The sequence below is a fragment of the Myotis lucifugus genome, unplaced genomic scaffold, assembly GCF_000147115.1.
Source record: "Myotis lucifugus unplaced genomic scaffold, Myoluc2.0 scaffold_331, whole genome shotgun sequence".
Classification (NCBI taxonomy): domain Eukaryota; kingdom Metazoa; phylum Chordata; class Mammalia; order Chiroptera; family Vespertilionidae; genus Myotis; species Myotis lucifugus.
In genome coordinates this window covers 121,509-141,597 of record NW_005871379.1, presented here as the reverse complement: position 1 = coordinate 141,597, position 20,089 = coordinate 121,509, and the positions used below count along the sequence as shown (strand labels likewise).

At 43.6% G+C, this 20,089-nt stretch overlaps 1 protein-coding gene and 1 pseudogene across 6 annotated transcripts in view; one reads left to right on the top strand and one right to left on the bottom strand.

The window, feature by feature from the left end:
- LOC102436808 overlaps positions 1-5,413 on the bottom strand; it is an 8,688-nt pseudogene extending 3,275 nt beyond the window's left edge.
- Positions 79-20,089, top strand: part of CHST10 (carbohydrate sulfotransferase 10) — a 38,672-nt gene continuing 18,661 nt past the window's right edge. Inside the window, exons 1-5 of one of the 6 annotated variants that reach the window (XM_023764413.1) lie at positions 211-1,406; positions 2,054-2,123; positions 14,508-14,710; positions 16,472-16,560; positions 17,363-17,494. In XM_023764413.1, the coding sequence (XP_023620181.1) occupies positions 16,518-16,560; positions 17,363-17,494 (175 nt within the window). In that variant the 5' untranslated portion in view covers positions 211-1,406; positions 2,054-2,123; positions 14,508-14,710; positions 16,472-16,517. The other 5 variants (XM_014466246.2, XM_023764415.1, XM_023764414.1 and 2 more) reach the window with 5 other exon arrangements.

The following is a 20,089-nucleotide window of genomic DNA, read 5'->3' as shown; positions in this document are numbered from 1 at the left end:
CTGTCCCCCCGAGAGGCCCGGAGCGGGGGGGGTAAGAACAACAATTTCCTAATCCGGCCGGCTCATAGAGCCCGGGGCGGGTGCCTTCGGGCGGCGGGCGGGCTGCCCGCTCCGGACGCTGGGACCCGCGCCCTTGGCCCCCAGCCCCGGAGGCCGCGCTGAGCTTCGCGGAAGGGTCGGGGAAACGCTCCGGCTCAACGGAGGGTGAGCTCGGGGCCCGGCCGGGGGCTGGTTCCACGGACGTCCACACCCGCCCCGCACAACACCCGGGTGGACTGATCTGGGCGAGCCGCCTTCTCTCTGCGAGCAGCATCCCAGTGTTTGGCGACGTGCGGACCTTCCTAGTTGGCGGGTTTCCTGGGGAGAACCTTCCTCGCGTTCATTGTAGCGATGAGGCGCATCCTCCCCGCGGGATGCTGGGATTATGGACACGCGGTGATCTGTCAGTTACTTCTTTCATCCTGGGCTGAGATTTTGCATTAGTAATTGCGGGCGGAAAGAGGAAGAAAAGGTTCCTCTTGGGTGCAGGGAGCATGCAGGGATGAGGGGTCATGTGCGCCCTTAGTGCATAGTTTTGGTGGGTGAGCTGAAAGGGAAGGTTGCAAATTCAGTCTCCCTCCAGCCAGGCCCCAGAGTGCGCTCAGCTGCACTTTTGACAATCCAGAGGCCTGTCAGAAGCTGAGGTTGAGGCATGAATTCTGCACTTGTGGCTGGGAAGATGAACCGGGCTTTCCAAAGCTGTCGTTTTTGTTTCCAAGGCTGAAGGGGCCCGCCGTGAATAGAAAACAGCGCGGCCAGGTTCTGGGTAGCTAAGCGGGAGCGCTGTCATAAAGGAGTTTTTGTCTGAAAAATCCAAAGTCTGGGGCTTTGAACCACGGAAGGTTGGGTACTGGTCAGTTTTAACTGCCAGGGTGAGAAATGTCCCAGACATTTTTTAAATTAGGCAGCTGAGTCTAGTCTAGCTCCTGCTTGCTGGTCTCCAGCACCTACATTTACCCTTTCCAGTGACTGGGTGAAAGAGGAAAGACGCACAGAGAGAAGTGGTCTTCTCCCTTTTCCCCTTAAAATGAGGGCATAGTCCATCTTGGGTTAAGACGAAAAGAAAAATCATTCCATCTTTGCTCTTGACCCTGAAGAAAAGAATCTCAAAGAAATACCGGACAGAAAAATTCTCTCCTTACCTGGAGTGCTTACAGAACTGAACAAAGAGAGGAAAGAATTAGTGCGTATCGCAGGCCATCTGCATTTACAGGCGGGTCATTTTTCAGATGCTTGATGTTATACAATAAAAAGGTGGGAGGGAGCCAGACATGGAAAGGAGGGAGAGAGGTGAATGCAGGGCCTTAGAGATTGCAGCAGCCAAGAGAGTCTGTTTTCTCCTGATACCGGTCTGGAAGAATCTGGATGTGAGTACATAAAGCTTAATCTTTTTATCTACGTAACATGAAACTGCTTTTAATTTTCACATTGAGTTCGTAAGAGTTGAGGGAAGCACAGCTGGACTGTGCCACATGCATCCCAGGCAGCTTGGGCTGTATTGTGTGTCAAATGAGTTGTTTATTTTGCCATATAATTCTGTTAAATGTCAAATCTGTAACCTCTCTAATTCCATGAGTGTTACTTATTTCTAGTTATTCATTCATGATATGACATTTGACTAGAATTTGCTAGGGTGTTAAAGCTCGGAGGAATGCAAAACCCAGGGAACACCTTGCGTTGGAAGTTTTGATCATCTTGCACAGGAATTCTTTATCCAATATCAAATATATAAAACAGGTATAACAGGATTTGATTATTTTTGCTACAAAACATATTTCTCTTTTCATACTACATTAGGTCAGTCTTTTAAATAGTTGGCATGGTTGGTACATTCAGAATGCTTTTCACTTACCAAGAAATCCAAGTATTACCCACCTCTATAAGAAACCTGTTGTGGAAAATGGACTTGAATAATCAAAGTGGTTAACCACTTTCTATAAACCAAGTTGTGTTAAGTAAGTTGATCTTGTCACTTTTAATGATGCTAATTGGTTTTAAAATTTATCCTATACAGTGACAGGAGGAAGCCAGAACCTCGGGCAAAGTAAATACTGCTGGGAAATGTGGACCCCAGGCCGCAGAAGGTATGTGAAGGAGAACATGGGCTCACTAGTTAGCTGAGATTTGTGTCATTTTGGACTCTTGCTGCCTCCTTTCTTGCTCATGTGGAGATTTTAGGAACATTAAAACTCCTCAATAGGAGTATGTTTGAAGAAATGTTTTCTTAAATATAATAGGAGCAAGCCTGGCCTGGAGATTAGTTGAGCTTAGTACTTGCTAAGAGGAGTCCCTGACATGCAGTGAGCCCTACACAGGTATTTGCTAATGATTTGTTCTTTATTATTATTCGTGAGAATCTGGCTTAACCTCACATCCGTCCTGAGTTAGGACAGATGTGACTAGATGAGCAGTCATTCTAAGATGGTAAATTGTAATGATGGCCAAGTAGACACAGGAAATTTCTGAACGTAGACTGAGAGAAACCCTAACTATGGATCTAAAAATCACAGTTACCATAATAGAACTTTATATGTGTTACGATCATATGCCATGTTTTATTTTATTAAGTTGTGATTTAATAATTTTATTGATTAGGTAATACATTTTAGTTCAAACTCAAAGGCCTGAAAAGGTTGACTTGTTTGTAGAATGTCCCCCGTTGCTCTAGCCCTCAGCTGTCTAGTTTCCCTTCTTCCTGCGAGTCCTCCCAGGGTTATCAGTTTCTTGTGCATTACTGGATTATTTTGGTACAGTTTACTTTAGCGTCTAGATATGTTTTGGGAGAATGTTTTAGAAACGGAACACTAGACACATGGTCCTTCCCCTGGGGTTCGTGTGTGATGGGGACCAGGAGCTTCCATCTTAGTAAAGGGCCATTGACAGGATTCTTGGTGTTCAGTCCACGAGGGACATGGGTCTCCTTGCTGCTCTTGGGATTCTGGGATCCAGCCAAGTTCTTCATCCAGGTGGCTTATTATTTGTTTCCTCACTCTGTTTTGCCTTTTCTCAGCATCATACCCTACTAGAGGCCTTCCCTTTGTCCCTTACTCTTCTTTGTAACCATCAGTGGCATTGAGTGCCCTATCCATAGGTGTGATCTATACATTAATGGCTCTGTTTGTTTATGTCTTGTCTTCCTCTGTTAGCACCAAGCACCGTGAGAGCAGGGAGTGTGTGTTACCTTATATATCCCCACAACCTAGAAGAACTGCTGGCCTAGAGTAGGCACTTTGTAAATATTGCTGAATGAATGACATTTGGGAAAAAGCTGTTTTAAACAGTTAGATGGGCTTATACCACAGGACTTTTCAGAACCTTTAATAAGCAGATGTGCATGGCAGAAGTGGAGCATGGCAGGTTGGAGTCAAGCTCTTCAGCACAAATTCAGAAAGGCTTTGTGCTTTTGGGTGACAACTCAAACACCGGCGGGGCGGGGGCGGGGAGGGGGGAGCCATTGGCAGGAATGTGGCAGCTGAGCAAAATGGGTTTACAAGCATCATTTTGAAAATGTAGGGAAGGGAGAATTTGCACCCAAAGATGGTAATACAAGCATACCTCATTTTATTGTGCTTTGCTTTTTGCACTTCACAGATGTTGTGTTTTTTATAATTTGAAGGCAAGACCCTCCACCAACAAAGAGATTATGACTTGCTTTATTGCAGTACTCACTTTATTGAGGTGGTCTGGAACGGAACCCACAATATCTCTAAGGTGTGCCTGTAGTACCAAACCCACTGTTAGTAATTGCCAACATGTAAAATGTGTGCTTTCTTTTAGTTTAGACACACACACACACACACACACACACACACACACACTAGGATTCCTTGTATGTTCAGTTATGTTCTTGGTTTCCTGCCCCTGCTTTCCCAGTAAGATCTTAGGTCCCGCCTTATGGGTTTTAAAGAGCCCAACCCTGTGACTTGGTTTTAGACCCTGCCACCTTGTCACGTGAAAATCTCCTTAAGGATTGGAAATAGGAAAGCTCTGAAGTCCTTAGGATCTGGAGGGCTCTGTTCAGAGCAGCCCACCATGACCCAAGGGGATCTGGGGCACACTCAGGGTTGCCACTATTAGCTGCAAGAGCCACTCTCAGAGTTGTCTCCTTGAACAAAGGAGAGTTAATTACAGAAAATGTCAGGAAATTTAAAGGCCATTTGTCACCAGGCTGCAAGGACAGCCGCAGCCCTTGGCAGAGCCACGAGAAGGACTGCTGATGTCAAGCCCAGTCTCTGCAGACAGCAATAGTGAGCCTGTGGGTGTCCTCCTGGACAGGAGGTAAATTCCATGGAGAGCATGTGTATTCAAGGAAACAGTGCGGACTCTGGCACGGACTCAGAGTTGCTGGTGAAGGGAATTTGGAATGCCTTTCTTTCTGTCTAAAGAGTTAGGTCAAATTATCCTGATTGTTTCAAGGTCAGACCAAACCCTAATTCTACACAATCCGTTACCTACAGATGGGAGGGCTGAAAAACAGTGGTGGAGGTCTTTGATTCTAATTAATTTTGAGCTGTTTTTACAGAGCTCTGACATAATTCAGATCATCAGGAGATTCTAGTTGGCAGATACTCTTTTGCTACCAATTTTCCTTATACTGGAAAGGGGTGTTAGGAAAATATCTATTATGTTAGAATGCCTAGAATCTGCAGGTTAACAAGATTCCCCAGCAGATTCCTTTGGTCATCTAAAGTTGAGAGGGGCTGAGGGCCTGGACCAGCATGTCTCAGTCCTGGCTGCTCATTGGAATCCTGGGCAGAACTTTTAAAACCTGCCCAGGATCCATCTCCAGAGATTTGTCATGATCTTGGGGCCCAGGGCATTGCTATATGTTTTTAAAGCCCAGGTGATTCTAATGTACAGCCAGGGCTGGGAACCACTGCCCTAAACCTGTGGTTGGCAAACCTCGGCTCTCGAGCCACATGCGGCTCTTTGGCCCCTTGAGTGTGGCTCTTCCACAAAATACTATGTGCGGGCGCTCACGCACAATGCGATTGAAACTTCGTGGCCCATGTGCAGAAGTCGGTATTTTGTGGAAGAGCCAGTATTTTGTGGAAGAGCCACACTCAAGGGGCCAAAGAGCTGCATGTGGCTCATGAGCCGTGGTTTGCCGAGCCGCAGTTTGTCGACCACTGCCCTAAACATAAAGTCAGACACTATTAGGTAGCTATCTAGATTCAGAATGCATGCAATCACAATGCAAAAACATGCCATGGCTAACTGGACGTGCCATTCTTTAGAATTTATAAAGACCTAACCTGTTGTATATTGTGGATCTTACTGGTTCATTCTCTGGTTTGAGGCATCTAGAGGATGATGTGTGATGTGGAACACTTAGCTGGGCTTGCTTGTGCCTGGTAGCATATTCCTGCTCCATTGTTCGAAATGCCTTGAGACTGGAGGGAGGCCAAGTGGACAGTTGCACTTTACATCTTTGTGCTGCCAGAGAAATGGTTTCAAAATTTAAGGTGTATCACAACACTACCCCTCTTCCTCTCATGTATTACTCCTTCCAGTGGCTTTCTATTGCTCACAAGGTAGAAACTGAATTCTGTAACAGCTCTCTAAGGCCCAGCATTATCTGACCATATCTTCCTAGGCTCATTGATAACCAAGTTCTGGAAACTCCAGCCACATGGCCTTCCTTCAGTTACCCAGGGGCCCCCAGCTCGCGCCCTTCTACTTCTGGACCTAGTTTCATGCTGTTCCCCTGTTCTGGAACCTACCCCTTCACCTCCTTAGGTAATTGTGCTGTCCCCATCTCTCTATCCAGGTCATGTCCCCTTGTATTGTCCTCTCACAGCACCACGTCCCTCTGCCTCATGCTTCTCCTTGGATAGATTCTTTTTTGCATGTGGGTCTTTCCAGTAGACTGCAGGCTCCATAAGACATGAACCATGTGTGTGTCTTGGTTTGAGACTCAGTGTAGTATCCCTGCTGTTCTGTTGGATGGGTGGGTACACCTTATATCAGTGATGGCGAACCTTTTGAGCTCGGCGTGTCAGCATTTTGAAAAACCCTAACTTAACTCTGGTGCCGTGTCACATATAAAAATTTTTTGATATTTGTAACCATAGTAAAACAAAGATTTATATTTTTGATATTTATTTTATATATTTAAATGCCATTTAACAAAGAAAAATCAACCAAAAAAATGAGTTCGCGTGTCACCTCTGACACGCGTGTCATAGGTTCGCCATTACTGCTTTATATGATGATGTTGGTAAATATAATTATTTTTAGGTTGTGTCCTTTAAAATTTTATGCAGCCCAGCCAGTGTGGCTCAGTGCTTATGAACCAGGAGGTAATGGTTCGATATCTAGTCAGGGCACATGCCTGGGTTGCAGGCTTGATCCCTAGTAGGGGGTGTGCAGGAGGTAGCCAATCAATGATTCTCTCTCATCACTGATATTTCTATCCTTCTCTCTCTCTCCCTTCCTCTGTCTGAAATAAATAAAAACATACTTTTTGAAAAGTCACATAGACTAATGTAATTTTTTAAAAAAGTGTATGCAGTTGTCCATTCGGAGTGGCTCAGCTGTTTGAGCATTGTCCTGTGTACTGAAAGGTTGTTGGTTCAATTCCCAGTCTGGGCACATGCCTGGGTTTCAGGTTTGATCTCCAGTCAGAGCACTCACGGAAGGCAAGCGAGGACCGCGTGACCTAACGGATAAGGCGTCTGACTTCGGAAGGCAAGCAACCGATGTTTCTCACATCAATGTTTTCTCACATCGATGTTTCTCTTTCTCTCTCTCTCTAACAAATCTCAGTTTATCTAAATTTTTAACCAGTTTACCTCGACAGCTTTTTCACTTGAGTCTGTGTACAATTTATGAATTTTCTTGCAACACCATGAGAAAGATAAAGAAGTAAGTGCTTAATAATTGTGCATCTCCCCATGCCAGGCTTTTCCTCTGGCTTGTGTCTTCATACACAATGAAAGCAGCCTTACGTAGAGCAGTATCTCCCTGCAGGTCCCAAGCAAACCCACCTTCCCACCTTCCCCAGTCTGCCTTCCTTTATCTGGGCAGGGAAGACCACCTTCCTAAGCCCCTGCTGCTGTGTCTATCAAAGGAGCAGTTTCTGATGTAAAAGTGTAATCACCCAGGTTGAGGGGTGGCTCTGGAGAGGAAAGGAATTAGGACCAGGCAGGACCATGGAGAGGTGCCAACCTTATTTGTATCCTTGATTTCCTTTTAAAAAACTCAAATAAGTACAACAAAACTATTAGAGCTGAGTGTCCATAAACAGGTATTTGTTATGTTATCCTCTGTACTTTATGTTTTAAATATTACATATTTTAAAAACTAAAAAACAATGATAATAGAGATGTATTTACTAAATATTCAGATACATACTGACTTTGCCACTTCATATGAGTTTTTCCCAGAAAGGAAAGTATTTATCATACCTTACAAAGTGGTAGGTAAACTGAATTTGTTAGAAATGAGACAGAAAAAAATTAAACCACAGAAATAAAGACAATAGGGTAGATGTATGTATATAGTTGGCATTTTCTATATTTTACTGGTTTTTATTATAAAACTAGAGACCCAAAAATTTGTGTACTTGGGGGTGTCCCTCAACCCGGCCTGTGCCCTCTCGCAGTCTGGGACCCCTCAGGGGATGTCCATCTGCTGGCTTAGGCCCACTCCCGGGGGATTGAGCCTAAGCTGGCAGTCAGACATCCCTCTGGCAGCCCAGGAGCCCTCGGGGGATGTCCACTTGCCAGCGGGGAGCAGGCCTAAGCTGCAGTCGCACATCCTTAGCGCTGCTGAGAAGGTGGGAGAGTCTCCCGCCACCACTGCTGTGCTGGCAGCCATCATTCTTGCTTGTGACTGAGCAGAGCTCCCCCCTGTGGGAGCACACTGACCATCAGGGGGCAGCTCCTGCATTGAGCGTCTGCCCCCTGGTAGTCAGTGTGTGTCATAGTGACCAGTCATTCCCAGTTGTTCTGCTGGTAGGGTCAATTTGCATATTACCCTTTTATTGTATAGGATAGAGGTCTGGTGCACGGGAGGGCCGGCTGGTTTGCCCTGAAGGGTGTCCCGGATCAGGGTGGGGATCCTGCTGGGGTGCCTGGCCAGCCTGGGTGAGGGACTGATAGCCATTTTCAGGCTGGCCACGCCCCCTGGCAACTCAAGCTCCCAGCCTCTTCTTTTTCTCTTTTCTTTCTTTTTTTTTTTTTTTCAGTGTCTCCTTGAGCAGAGGCAAGGGCAGGCTGGAAGCAGGTGTCTGGGATTTATTTATCTTCTATAATTGAAACTTTGTAGCCTTGAGCAGAGCCCAGGGCCAGCCAGGACAGGTGGGAAGCTTGACTTCCTCCATCGCCGGGGGCAACCCAAGCCTCCTGCTGCTCCAGCTCCGTGGCTGCCGCCATCCTAGTTGGGTTAATTTGCATACTCACTCCTGATTGTCTTGTGGGTGTGGCTTGAGCATAGCAGAGGGATGGTTAATTTGCATGTTTCTCTATTATATAGGATGGATATGTACTTATTGCAAAAATGTTTTCAAAATACAAAATTGTACAAAGCAAAAAATGACTCCACTCACCCTCAATAATTTATTCTGTGTATATATATATGTGTGTGTTTGCATGTGTATATAATCACATTCACACATATACAGTTTTTTAGCAAATAGGATCATACATTCAGTTCTGCAACTTTTTCTTTTTCTTTTTTTTACTGATATATCTTGACACTTTGGGCCTGTCATTGGCACACCTTTTGGCATAGAGTTTTATTTATAGTTCAAAAATATTTTTTGGACTTCTGCAGGATTTATTAATCTTCCATTCTGTATGTTCTAAGTTCCATATCTATTAAAGTGCATGTAAGTTCCATAACTTATAAAATATAATTTTATTTTCAAGTAATACTGAAACCCTAGTAGCTTGTTTTCTAGTCTCAGTTAATGGATATTAGATATATAACTGTTCTCATGTGGAGACTGAAGAAATAATTTTGAAGTTGAAAGGGGGCCTCATATTAAAATACTTAGTTTGGAAAGTCTTAGGTAGAAAGTTGGGCAGGTGTCTACTAAAGTGTCTTTCAACTCTCCTAAGTTTTCCTAACGGCTCTCATTTTTTCCAAAAAATGTTTTACTGTTTTTTTAAAATTGAATTTATTGAGGTGACATTGGTTAATAAAATTATATAGGTTTCAGGTATACAATTCTACTTTACATCATCTGTATATTGTATTCTGTGTTGGCCACTCCAGGTCAAGTCTCCTTCCAGCACCATTTATTCCAAGTTTGCCCTCTTGTACTCCCCCTCATCCTCCTTTCATTCTGAGGATATGAGGTTTTTTGTTTGTTTGTTTTGCTTAATTCCTTCACTTTTTTTTTTTGCTTAATCCCAGGCCACCCCCGCCACCAGCCCCAAATTCCCTTCCCTCTGACAGCTGTCAATCTATTCTCTATATCTATGAGTCTGTCTCCACTTTGCTTGTTAGTTTATTTTGTTCATTAGATTTTACATAGAAATAAAATTATATGATACTTGTCTTTCTCTGACTGGCTTATTTCACTTAGCATAATAATCTCCAGGTCCATCCATGCTGTTGCAAGACATAAGATTTTATTTTTTTTTGACTTTTTAAAAAAATTTTAAAATTCTTTATTAGTTAAGGAATTACAAATGTGTCCTCATTCCCCCCCATTAACCCCCATCCTCCCCACCCCCCACATGAGATAAAATTTTAATGGCTGAATAATATTCAGTTGTGTAAATGTACTTAAGCTTTTTATTTATTTATTTATTTATTTATTTTTTAAATATATTTTATTGATTTTTTACAGAAAGGAAGGGAGAGAGATAGAGAGTTAGAAACATCGATGAGAGAGAAACATCGATCAGCTGCCTCCTGCACATCTCCTACTGGGGATGTGCCCGCAACCCAGGTACATGCCCTTGACCGGAATCGAACCTGGGACCTTTCAGTCCGCAGGCCAACGCTCTATCCACTGAGCCAAACCGGTTTCGGCATGTACTTAAGCTTTTTAATCTACTCATCTGATGGGTACTTGGACTGCTTCCAAATCTTAGATTTTCCATATATACATATATAAAAGGCTAATATGCAAATTGTCCCCATGGGAGTTTGACTGGGAGACTGGGAGTTTGATCACTCGCTATGACATGTGCTGACCACCAGGGGGTGGTGCGGAATGAAGAAAGGCCCCAGCCGGCAGCCGGAAGCCCTGATCGGCCCTGATCGCCGGCCAGGCCTAGGGACCCTACCCGTGCATGAATTTCGTGCACTGGGCCTCTAGTTGTAAATAACACTGCAAAAAACAAATGTGTGCATCTGTTCTTTCAAAGTAGTGTTTTGGGTTTCTTTGGATATATTCCCAGTAGAGGAATTGCTGGATCATAAGACAGTTCTATTTTTAATTTTTTGAGATAACTCCATACTGCTTTCAACAGTGGTTGCACCAATCTGCATTCCCACCAACAGTGCATTAGGGTTCCCTTTTTCCCACATCCTCACCAACACTTGTTTGTTGGTTCATTGATGATAGCCATTCTGACAGGTGTGAGGTGATATCTCATTGTGGTTTTAATTTGCATTTCTCTAATGATTAGTGACTTCAAGTATCCTTTCATGTGTATTGGCCATTTGTATGTCCTCTTTGGAGAAATGTCTATTCAGGTCCTTTACTCATTTCTTAATTGGATTATTTGTTATTTTGATGTTGAATTTTATAACTTCCTTATAAATTTCGGATATTAAGCCAAATTATTAATATGTAACTGTGTCTGTGAATATGTTCTCCCATTCAGTGGGTTGTCTTTTCATTTTATTGATGGTTTCCTTTGCTGTGCAAAAACTTTTTAGTTTGATGTAGTCCCATTTGTTTATTTTTTCTTTTGTTTCCCTTGCCTAAGGCAATATGTCAGAAAAATATTGCTATGAGAAATGTCCAAGATTTTACTGCCTATGTTTTCTTCTAGGATTATTATGTTTTTGGGTCCAACATTTAAATCTCTAATCCATTTTGAGTTTATTCTTGTGTATGGTATAAGAAGGTGTTCTAGTTGTTGTTTTTTTCTTTTGCAAATATCTGTCCAATTTTTCCAACACCATTTATTGAATAATCCATCTTTACCCCATTGTATGTTTTTGCCTCTTTTGTAAATATTGACTATAAAAATGTTAGTTTATTTCTGGACTCTCTATTCTGTTCAATAGGTTTATATGTCTGTTTTATGCCAGTACTATTCTGTTTTGATTACTATGGCCTTATACTATAGTTTAATATCAGATAGCATGATTCCTCCAACTTTGTTCTTTCTCAAGATTGCTGTGGCTATTCAGGGTCATTTGTGGTTCATATAAAATTTTGGAGTATTTGTTCTAGTTCTGTGAAATACGCTATTGGAATCTTGATTATAATTGCATTGAATTTTGGGTAGTGTGGACATTTTTATGGCATTAATTCTTCCTGTTCATGAACATGGTATATGCTTCTACTTATTTGTATCTTCTTCAGTTTCTTTCTTCAGTGTCTTAAAATTTTCTGAGAACAGGTCTTTTAAATTGGTTAAAGGTATTTTATTTTTTTTGAGGCAAGTGCAAATGGGTTTGTTTTCTTAGTTTCCATTTCTGATAGTTCATTATTGGTGTATACAAATGTAACTGATTTCTGGGTATTTATTTTGTATCCTGTTACTTTACTGAATTCATATGTCAATTCTAGTAGATTTTTGGTTGAATCTTTAGGGTTCTCTACATACAGTATCATGTTATCAGCAAATAATAACAGTTTTAGTTTTTCCTTTCCAGTTTGAATACCTTTTATTTATTCTTGTCTGATTGCTGTTGCTGGGACTTCCAGTACTATGTTGAATAAGAGTGATGGAAGCCAACATCCCTGTCTTGTTCGAGATCCTAAGGAAAACACTTAGTTTTTGCCCATTGGGAATGATGTTGCTGTGGGTTTGTAATATATGGACTTTATTACATTGAGATATGTTTCCTCTATTCCCACTCTCCTGAGAGTTTTGATCATAAGTGGATAATGGATTCTATCCAGCGCTTTCCTGCATCTGTTGATATAATCATGTGATTTTTATCTTTCTTTTGTTTATATGATGTATATATATAAATTTGTACTTATAAATTTGTAGATATTATACCAACCTTTCATCCCCAGAATAAATCCCACTTGGCCATGGTGTATGACCTTCTTAATATATTTCTGGATCTGGTTTGCTAATATTTTGTTGAGGATTTTAGCATCTATGTTTATTAGGGATATTGGCCTAAAATTTTCTTTCTTTATAGTGTCTTTATCTGGTTTTGGAATTAGGATAAACTGGCTTATAAAATGAGCTTGGGAGTCTTTCTGCTTCTTGACTTTTTTAGAATAGTTTGAGAAAGATAGTTATTAGTTCTTTTTTGAATGTTTGATAAAATTTATCTGTAAAGCCATCCAACCCAGGATTTTTATTTGTTGGTGTTTTGTTTTGTTTTAATCTATTTATTTTTATTACTGCTTCAGTTTCACTAGTTGTGATTTATCTATTCAGGTTTTCTGATTCTTCCTGATTCAGTTTTGGAAGATTGTATGTTTCTAGGAATTTATCCATTTCTTCCAGATTGTCCAATTTATTGACATATAGATGTTTGTAATGTTTTCTTACAATCCTTTGTATTTCTTTGGAGTCAGTAGTTAATTCTCCTCTTTCATTTCTGATTTTATTTATTTGGGTCCTCTCTTTTTTTCTTGGTGAGTCTGGTTAAAGGTTTGTCAGTCTTGTTTATCTTTTCAGAGAACTGGCTCTTGGTTTTATTGATCTTTTGTATTATTTTTTAAGACTATTTTGTTTATTTTTGCTCTGATCTTTATTATTTCCTTCCTTCTACTCATTTTGGGTTTTGCTTGTTGTTTTTCCCCAGTTCTTTTAAGTGTGAAGTTAGATTGTTTATTAGAGATTTTTCTTGTTTCTTGAAGTAGGCCTAAAATGTTATGGAGTTCCCTCTTAGAATTGCTATTGATGTGTCTCAGATTTGGGGTTGTTGGGTCCTCATTTTCATTTGTTTCAAGGTATCTTTTTTGTTGTAATTTGCTAATCTTCACCTGAGGATATTTTTTTCTATTGATTTTTAAAAATATATATTTTATTGATTTTTTTACAGAGAGGAAGGGAGAGGGATAGAGAGCTAGAAACATTGATGAGAGAGAAACATCGCTCAGCTGCCTCCTGAACAACCCCTACTGGGGAAGTGCCCTCAACCAAGGTATATGCCCTTGACCAGAATCGAACCCGGGACCCTTCAGTCCGCAGGTCGACGCTCTATCCACTGAGCCAAACCGGTCAGGGCTCCATTGATTTTTGTTGTTTGTTAATCCTCACCCAAGGCTATTTTTTTCATTGATTTTTTAGAGTAGAAGGAAGAGAAGAAAAAAGAAAGGGAGGGGGAGAGAGAAAGTGAGTAAGACTCATCAATTGGTTGCCTCCTGCACTTGGTTGCCTCCTGCACATGCCTTGACTAGGGCCAAGGATCAAACCTACAACCCAGGGAATCAAACCTGTGACCGCTGATGCTTTAACCACTGAGCTATGCTGGCAGGGCCCAAGATATCTTTTGATTTCTTCTTTGATCTCATTGTTAACCCATTCATTGTTTAGTTCCATGTTATTTAGCCTCCATGTCTTTTTCAGTTTTTCAGTTTTTTTCCTGTGGTTGATTTCTAGTTTCAAACTATTATGGTCAGAAAATATACTTGATATAATTTCAGAATTTTTAAATTTATTGATACTAATTTTGTCTCTTAACATGTGGTCTATCCTAGCAAATATTCTGTGTGCACTTGGAAAGAATGTATATTCTCCTGCTTGGAGATGAAATGCTCTAAAGATGTCAGTTAAATCCAGCTGGTCTCGTGTGCCATTTAAGGCCACACTTTCCTTGTTGATTTCCTGTCTGGAAGAATAGGGTATAAAAGTCCCCGACTATGATTGTGTTCCTGTCAGCCTGTCCCTTTACATCCATCAAAATTTGCTTTTAAAATTTAGGTGCTCCTATGTTGGGAGCATACATGATTACAAGGATTATATCCTCTTGTTGGATTGCGCCCTTTATCGTTATGTAGTGTCCTTCTTTGTCTCTTACTATAGCCTTTGTTTTAAATATGTTTTTCTTTAAATTGATTTCTGAGAGAGGAAGAGAGATAGAAACATCAATGATGAGAGAGAATCATTGATTGGCTGCCTCCTGCATGCTCCCTACTATGGATCGAGCCCACAACCTGGCATGTGCCCGGATCAGGATTTGAACCATGACCTCCTAGTTCATGGGTCAATGCTCAACCACTGAGCCATGCCGGCTGGGCGGGTGATACAAGTTTAGAGGAGGCAGATTCTGTCTCACAGCACACAGGACAGTATGCAGGTGGCTGTTTTATCCTTATAGATGGGAAATGGGGCCCAGAGAGCTAATCGTTGACTAACCCCCAGCCACCCAGCTCAGGGAAGAAGAGAGTAGACCAAATCCTGCCCCCGCCCCAGGCCTGGGTGGAAGAAGCAAGGTGCTCCTGACTTTAAATGAAAACCCAAGACTTAGGAAGGCGAGCATGGCTTCAGGATCGTGCAAATCTCACATCACAACTTTGCCAGATGGAGAATGCTACCCCTAAGCCACTGGGCTTCCCGGAAAGCAGGTGTGTTCTTCATTTTCATGCTTTGATTTAGCGGTGAGCTTGTTGGGTGGACTCAGATTAGACCCCTTCAAAAACCTAGTTCCCATTGGAAAGTTAAACTGTGAAACCCTCCTGGGGGTGGGCCTGATGCTGGGTTGGTGTGAGGGCCTGAGACCCAGGAGGTACACAGGGTCTCAGAGCAAGAAGCTGAGAGTGGGCAGTGAAGAGGTCTTTGTGATCCCTGCTGTTCATGGAAGTGTGTGTGCATATGAGAAGGATTCCCTCATCTGTGTTCACTGGCCACGGCACTTAACAAAGCGTGGACTGCAAGCTCCAGGCCATTCAGCATCGGCCTTCTTCCTCCGCCTCTAAATCGTCCTGAGAACCAGTGCACAGGAGCAGATGCCTCTCTGCTTAGGTTGCATGCCACCTGCTGAATTCCTATCTCCTTTCTCTGTACTCACTCCCCAGTCCACACTATCCTCGTTGCCTCTGTTAGAAAAGGCTACAGCTGGGGTTTCTCACTGGGGCATCCGCCGATGGGGATGGACTTTACTGAGTGTCACTGTCTTGGAAGGACAAGCTTAGTGGACTCAGGAGTGTGGTACCCTGCGCTGCTGGGCACAGTCTATGCCTCACTTGTCTTTAGAAGGAAGGGCTAGTAGCTTGAGTCGCCTGGGTTGAGTCTGGCCTTCCCTTTCCTTTCATCTTGGGGCAGAGCAGCCCGTCACAACAGTTTCCCACCACCACCCTTAGAAGGGTATATTGATTAAATCAGAAAGTCACAGGGTGCTGAGGTGTTAGCCAGTTCCCGTTTGTAGGGGGTCTGCTCCAAACCAGGTGGGTACACTTAATCCCATGACCACCCAGGAAGGAAGGCCTGGTCTCAGAGATGGGAAGCCAAGCTCAGAGAGGCTAAGTCACTTGCTAAGTCTCAGAGCCAGTGAGTGGTGGGCCCAGCCAGGTCTCTCTGGCTTGTGCAGTGCTGTCTCAAAAGATGATGACAGAGGAGAAAGGGGACTCGGCTTGGAAAGGCCAGCTGGCTTCAAGCAGGTGGAGAGGGAGTGGCATTCCCTTTGTTGGGTAGTGTTGCCCAATAAAATACAGAACACCCGGTTAAATTTGAAATTCAGAGAGAGCAAATAGCTTCTTTTAGTGTAAGTATATCCCATGCACTATTTGAGACACATTGATACTAAAAAGTTCATTTATTGTTCCTCTGAAATTCAGACCTAACTGAGTGTCTTGTGTTTTTGCTTAATCTGTTTAATTTGGTCCCCTGCTTGGGGGCCTCAGGAAGCACACTGGGCCTAATGTATGGGCAGCTGAGGATGACAGAAGGTGATGCACAAGCCACCTGCGAAAGGCTGCACATTAGGTGGTGAATTCCCCGCTGCAGGGCGTGAGGTGTAGGCTGGGTAACCACATGGTGGGGGACTTTTGGGTTTCAGATGCCTGGTCTCAGTGAGAGTCTAAGACGTAAACATTTTTGAGACAAGGAGAGAGTTGATCCCCTGGGTCCACCCCGAGCTCCGTCCCATCTCGTGTTGAGAAGCTCTCTGAAGCTGTTTGCCATCAACACATGCTGAGAGGACCAGTTCTCACCACTGGCGAGTGATGATGACCTCAGCCATCTGGCAGACAGCCCAGCCAGCATGGCCCCTTTAAAGGGTTTGGTTTGGCTTGAAGAAGCGCTGTGTTAAAGGTGAAATGAAACATGCATGTTTGTCTCTCTTGCTGAGAACTGACTTGACTTCCTGGTTCTTTATCTGTCTCCTGCAGCAGAGTGGGACTTGTGTGACCTGCATTCCTCCTGGGAAACGAAAGCATGAAAAACACCCATCCCTCAGTTTCTGCGCTGGTCCTTGCAGGCAAGTGAATGGAGACAGAGAAGTTTTGATGTTCATTTCTCCTGTGTACAGAGTCTGTGTACAGATTCTCTAGGTGTGGCTACATCTCGTCAGGAAATCAGGGTTCTTAGCAGCCTGCTTGTGATTGCCCAGTGTGGCCTCTGCCCGCTTCGAAGGTCTAGCCCTGGGCAGGACTCCTCTTGCCCACCTGCTTCCAGGCCCTGGTGGGTGCTGGGTAAGAGAAACATTTTGATGCATGAAGTGCTAGGTACCTGCAATGAGGTGCAGTGGTGGTCATCTTGAACCCCAAATCGACTCTTCAGAGGCAGGGTGAGGCACAGGGGAGATGTTGGGGGTGTGGGAGCAGCGTTAGGTTGGCCTGAGGAGGGCTGCCTCACAGAAGATGATTGTGGCCCTGGGTGTGCTCAGCTTCCTTATTCTGCACGACACTACGCACAGCCTCCTGCAGATGGCGATCCTCAGCACAGGAGACTGGAAACATTTAGATGTTAGTCCGATCCAGAAAGCAGACAAGAGGCAAACCTGCAAAAGTAAAATTTTATCACAAGTTCCAAAGCAGAGAGAAGTGGCTCCTTTCCATCCAGGTGTTTTACCTTTGACTTAATTACCAAATCGAGAAGTTATTATTAATTAAAAATAAAATATTAAGTTAAAGACTGAGTCAAAATACCCATGGTACCAATAAAAGGATTTTTAAAAATATTTGCACTGATGCTATGAACTGGAATCCCCTATTGTGTTTCTGATCATTTGTTTAATTGATGTATTTGTAAGCAGCAGGAGCACTCCGCTTGTTTTCCAGGAAGAATCACTGAATGGCTGACGTTTGACAACATGCACCACCAGTGGCTTCTGTTGGCTGCATGCTTTTGGGTGATTTTCATGTTCATGGTGGCCAGCAAATTCATCACCTTGACCTTTAAAGACCCGGATGGTAGGTATGCTGCCTTGTGGCATGAATTTTGGCTAATCCAGACATTGCTGTGATATTGTTTCTGAGTACCTGCACAAATGACCTCTGTCATGGAATCCAAGGACTTTTGTTCCAGAAGATACCGGGGAGGTCATGGCATCCACATTCTTACCCAAATAGAGGTGCGGGGTGAAAAGGCAGGGGACGGTTCTCACCAGCTCCGCCCTTCGGGGTGGACAGAACATGCTTTCTTGGTGGGTTCCTCGGTGCCTCCTCCATGGCATCCCACAGGCTCAGAATCTGAGAATGTGTTCTGCTTGGCGCCATCATGAGACAAGACTGTGGTTGGTCAGCATGCCTGAGTGCCAGCTGGCGCTGTGCACTGGTGGCCACATGTTTGAAGGTCACCTCAGTGCATCAGAAAGAAGGTGATTTAAATATGTGCACGTCAGGTTGTGTTTGAGGATTTTTAGTTTCCTTGACTTGATGTGGGCGGTCAGATGAGGACACAGAGCGCCAAGCCCGGCTTCCGCAGAGCTGCTTCTAGGTCTTGCTCTTGTTCTTCTCTTACCTGGGTCTTAGCCCCTAAGACTGACCTGAGCACGGCGAGGCTCTCTGAGTGTCCGGTGAAGTTCTGGGCATGCACAAGGAGGTGCAGTGGTGGCATCTTGAAGCCCAAAGTGACTCCTTTCAGAGGCAGAGTGAGGTGAAACATGGGAGGGTCAGAGGCTTAGGAGCAGTTTTGGGCTGGCCTGACGCGATCTCCTAACGGAAGATGTTTGTGACCGTGGGTGTGCTCATCATCCTTATGTTGCACGACTCTCTGTACATCCTGCAGAGGGTGGCCCTTAGCAAAGGAGATTAGAAAAATATCACGTGAGCACTTTCCCGATTTTCGCCTGCAGGCCCTGCTATGCCTAGAGCTCCTGGGTGTGTCCCTGCAGCACTGAGGGCTGCCTGGTGCCCCCGGTCTCCTGCTCCCGTCTCTCTGTGTCTCCCTGTCTGTTCAGTAACAACAAGGTTGGAAGGCAGATCTGCAGGCAGAAGAGGGTAGCCCTGAAATCAGCCCCAAGGCGGGGCTCTTAGCTCCATAGTTTCCACTAACAACAGTTATGCCACCAGGCCCTCAGTACTTGAGGCCCAACAGGCTCTCCCCTCACAAGTCACCCCTCATCATCCATGGCCCTCAGGAGAACCTGAGGCTTCGCAGCCTCGGGACGGTAGTCTCATCCCTGCAGGTATCCGGGTGGCCAGGATCATCACAGGTAACTGTGGCTCGCCCTGGGCACCGGGGCCTCTGTGAGACACACGCTCCGTCTCGGAGCCTTGTTGGACTTTGAGGCGGTGAGTTAGCCTGGGAGTTTGGACATGGCTCCACTGCTCCAGTGTGGTTACCGAGAACGGAGGCCCCTTGCTGAGAGGCAGGGCAGTGGTTCTCCTCCTCCTGGCATTTCAGAACCACTGGGGGGCTTTGAAACCTTTGCTGCTGGAGGCCAACCAGAGACTAAGTCCATTGGAATCTAGGAGTGGGGCCCAGTGGAGAACCCCAAGTGTGAACAGAGCTGGGAAGCTGAACGAGAATCGGAGCTGCTGAGACTATGAAACCACACATTTTACTTGTGAGTTCTTTAAAATCACCTCCTGGTGCCCTGACCGGTTTGGCTCAGTGAATAGAGCGTCGGCCTGCGAACTGAAGGGTCCTGGGTTCGATTCCGGTCAAGGGCATGTACCTTGGTTGCGGGCACATCCCCAGTGGGGAGTGTGCAGAGGCAGCTGGTCGATGTTTCTCTCTCATCAATGTTTCTAACTCTCTATCCTCTCCCTTCTTCTCTGTAAAAAACCAATAAAATTTATTAAAAAATAAAATCACCTCCTGGTAAAGAAGGCACCTACAGGGCAGGTTACAAGGTTAAAGTATTTATGGTTTATTTTGTTTAAAAAAGTAGAATAGGTAATATATTTATGAGACTTCCATAAAAAATAATTAAATTAGATGTGTGTTTCGAGTTATATTATTCTCTGGCTCCTCTAGAGAACACCTCATTTCTCAGTGGTAACTGATAAACGAGGTCTCATTCTGCTTTGATATGGCAGATTTTATGCTGAATGTTTTCAGAAAACTGTTAAAGCTTAGAGGTTTTCTAAAGGGGAGTAAAAAATTACCGGGAAAGAAGGAAAAACCTACAGAGAAGAATGAAAAGCTTTGGAATTTTATTTATTATTTTAGAAATGTTTTATTGAATCTATTGAATGCTTTGGGATTTAAGACCTGAGAAAAGATCGGTGTAGTCCTCTGCTGCTCACCAAGTATTTCTAGCCCTTTATTTTATTTTATTTTATTTTATTTTATTTTTTAAAGTGCCTTTTATTTCTACTTTAAAAATATTGCTTTTAATTTTGTTTTATTGCTTAAAGTATTACAAAGAGTATTACATATGTCTCCTTCCCCCCCCCAGCTACCTATTATCTGTTTTAGGGAGGCAGCCGGATCAATGAATCTCTCTCATCATTGATGCTTCTATCTCTCCCTCTCCCTTCCTCTCTGAAATAATATGTATATATATTTTAAACCATGGAACTGAGATGAGACTAGAGAAATCTTACAAATGCTAGTCC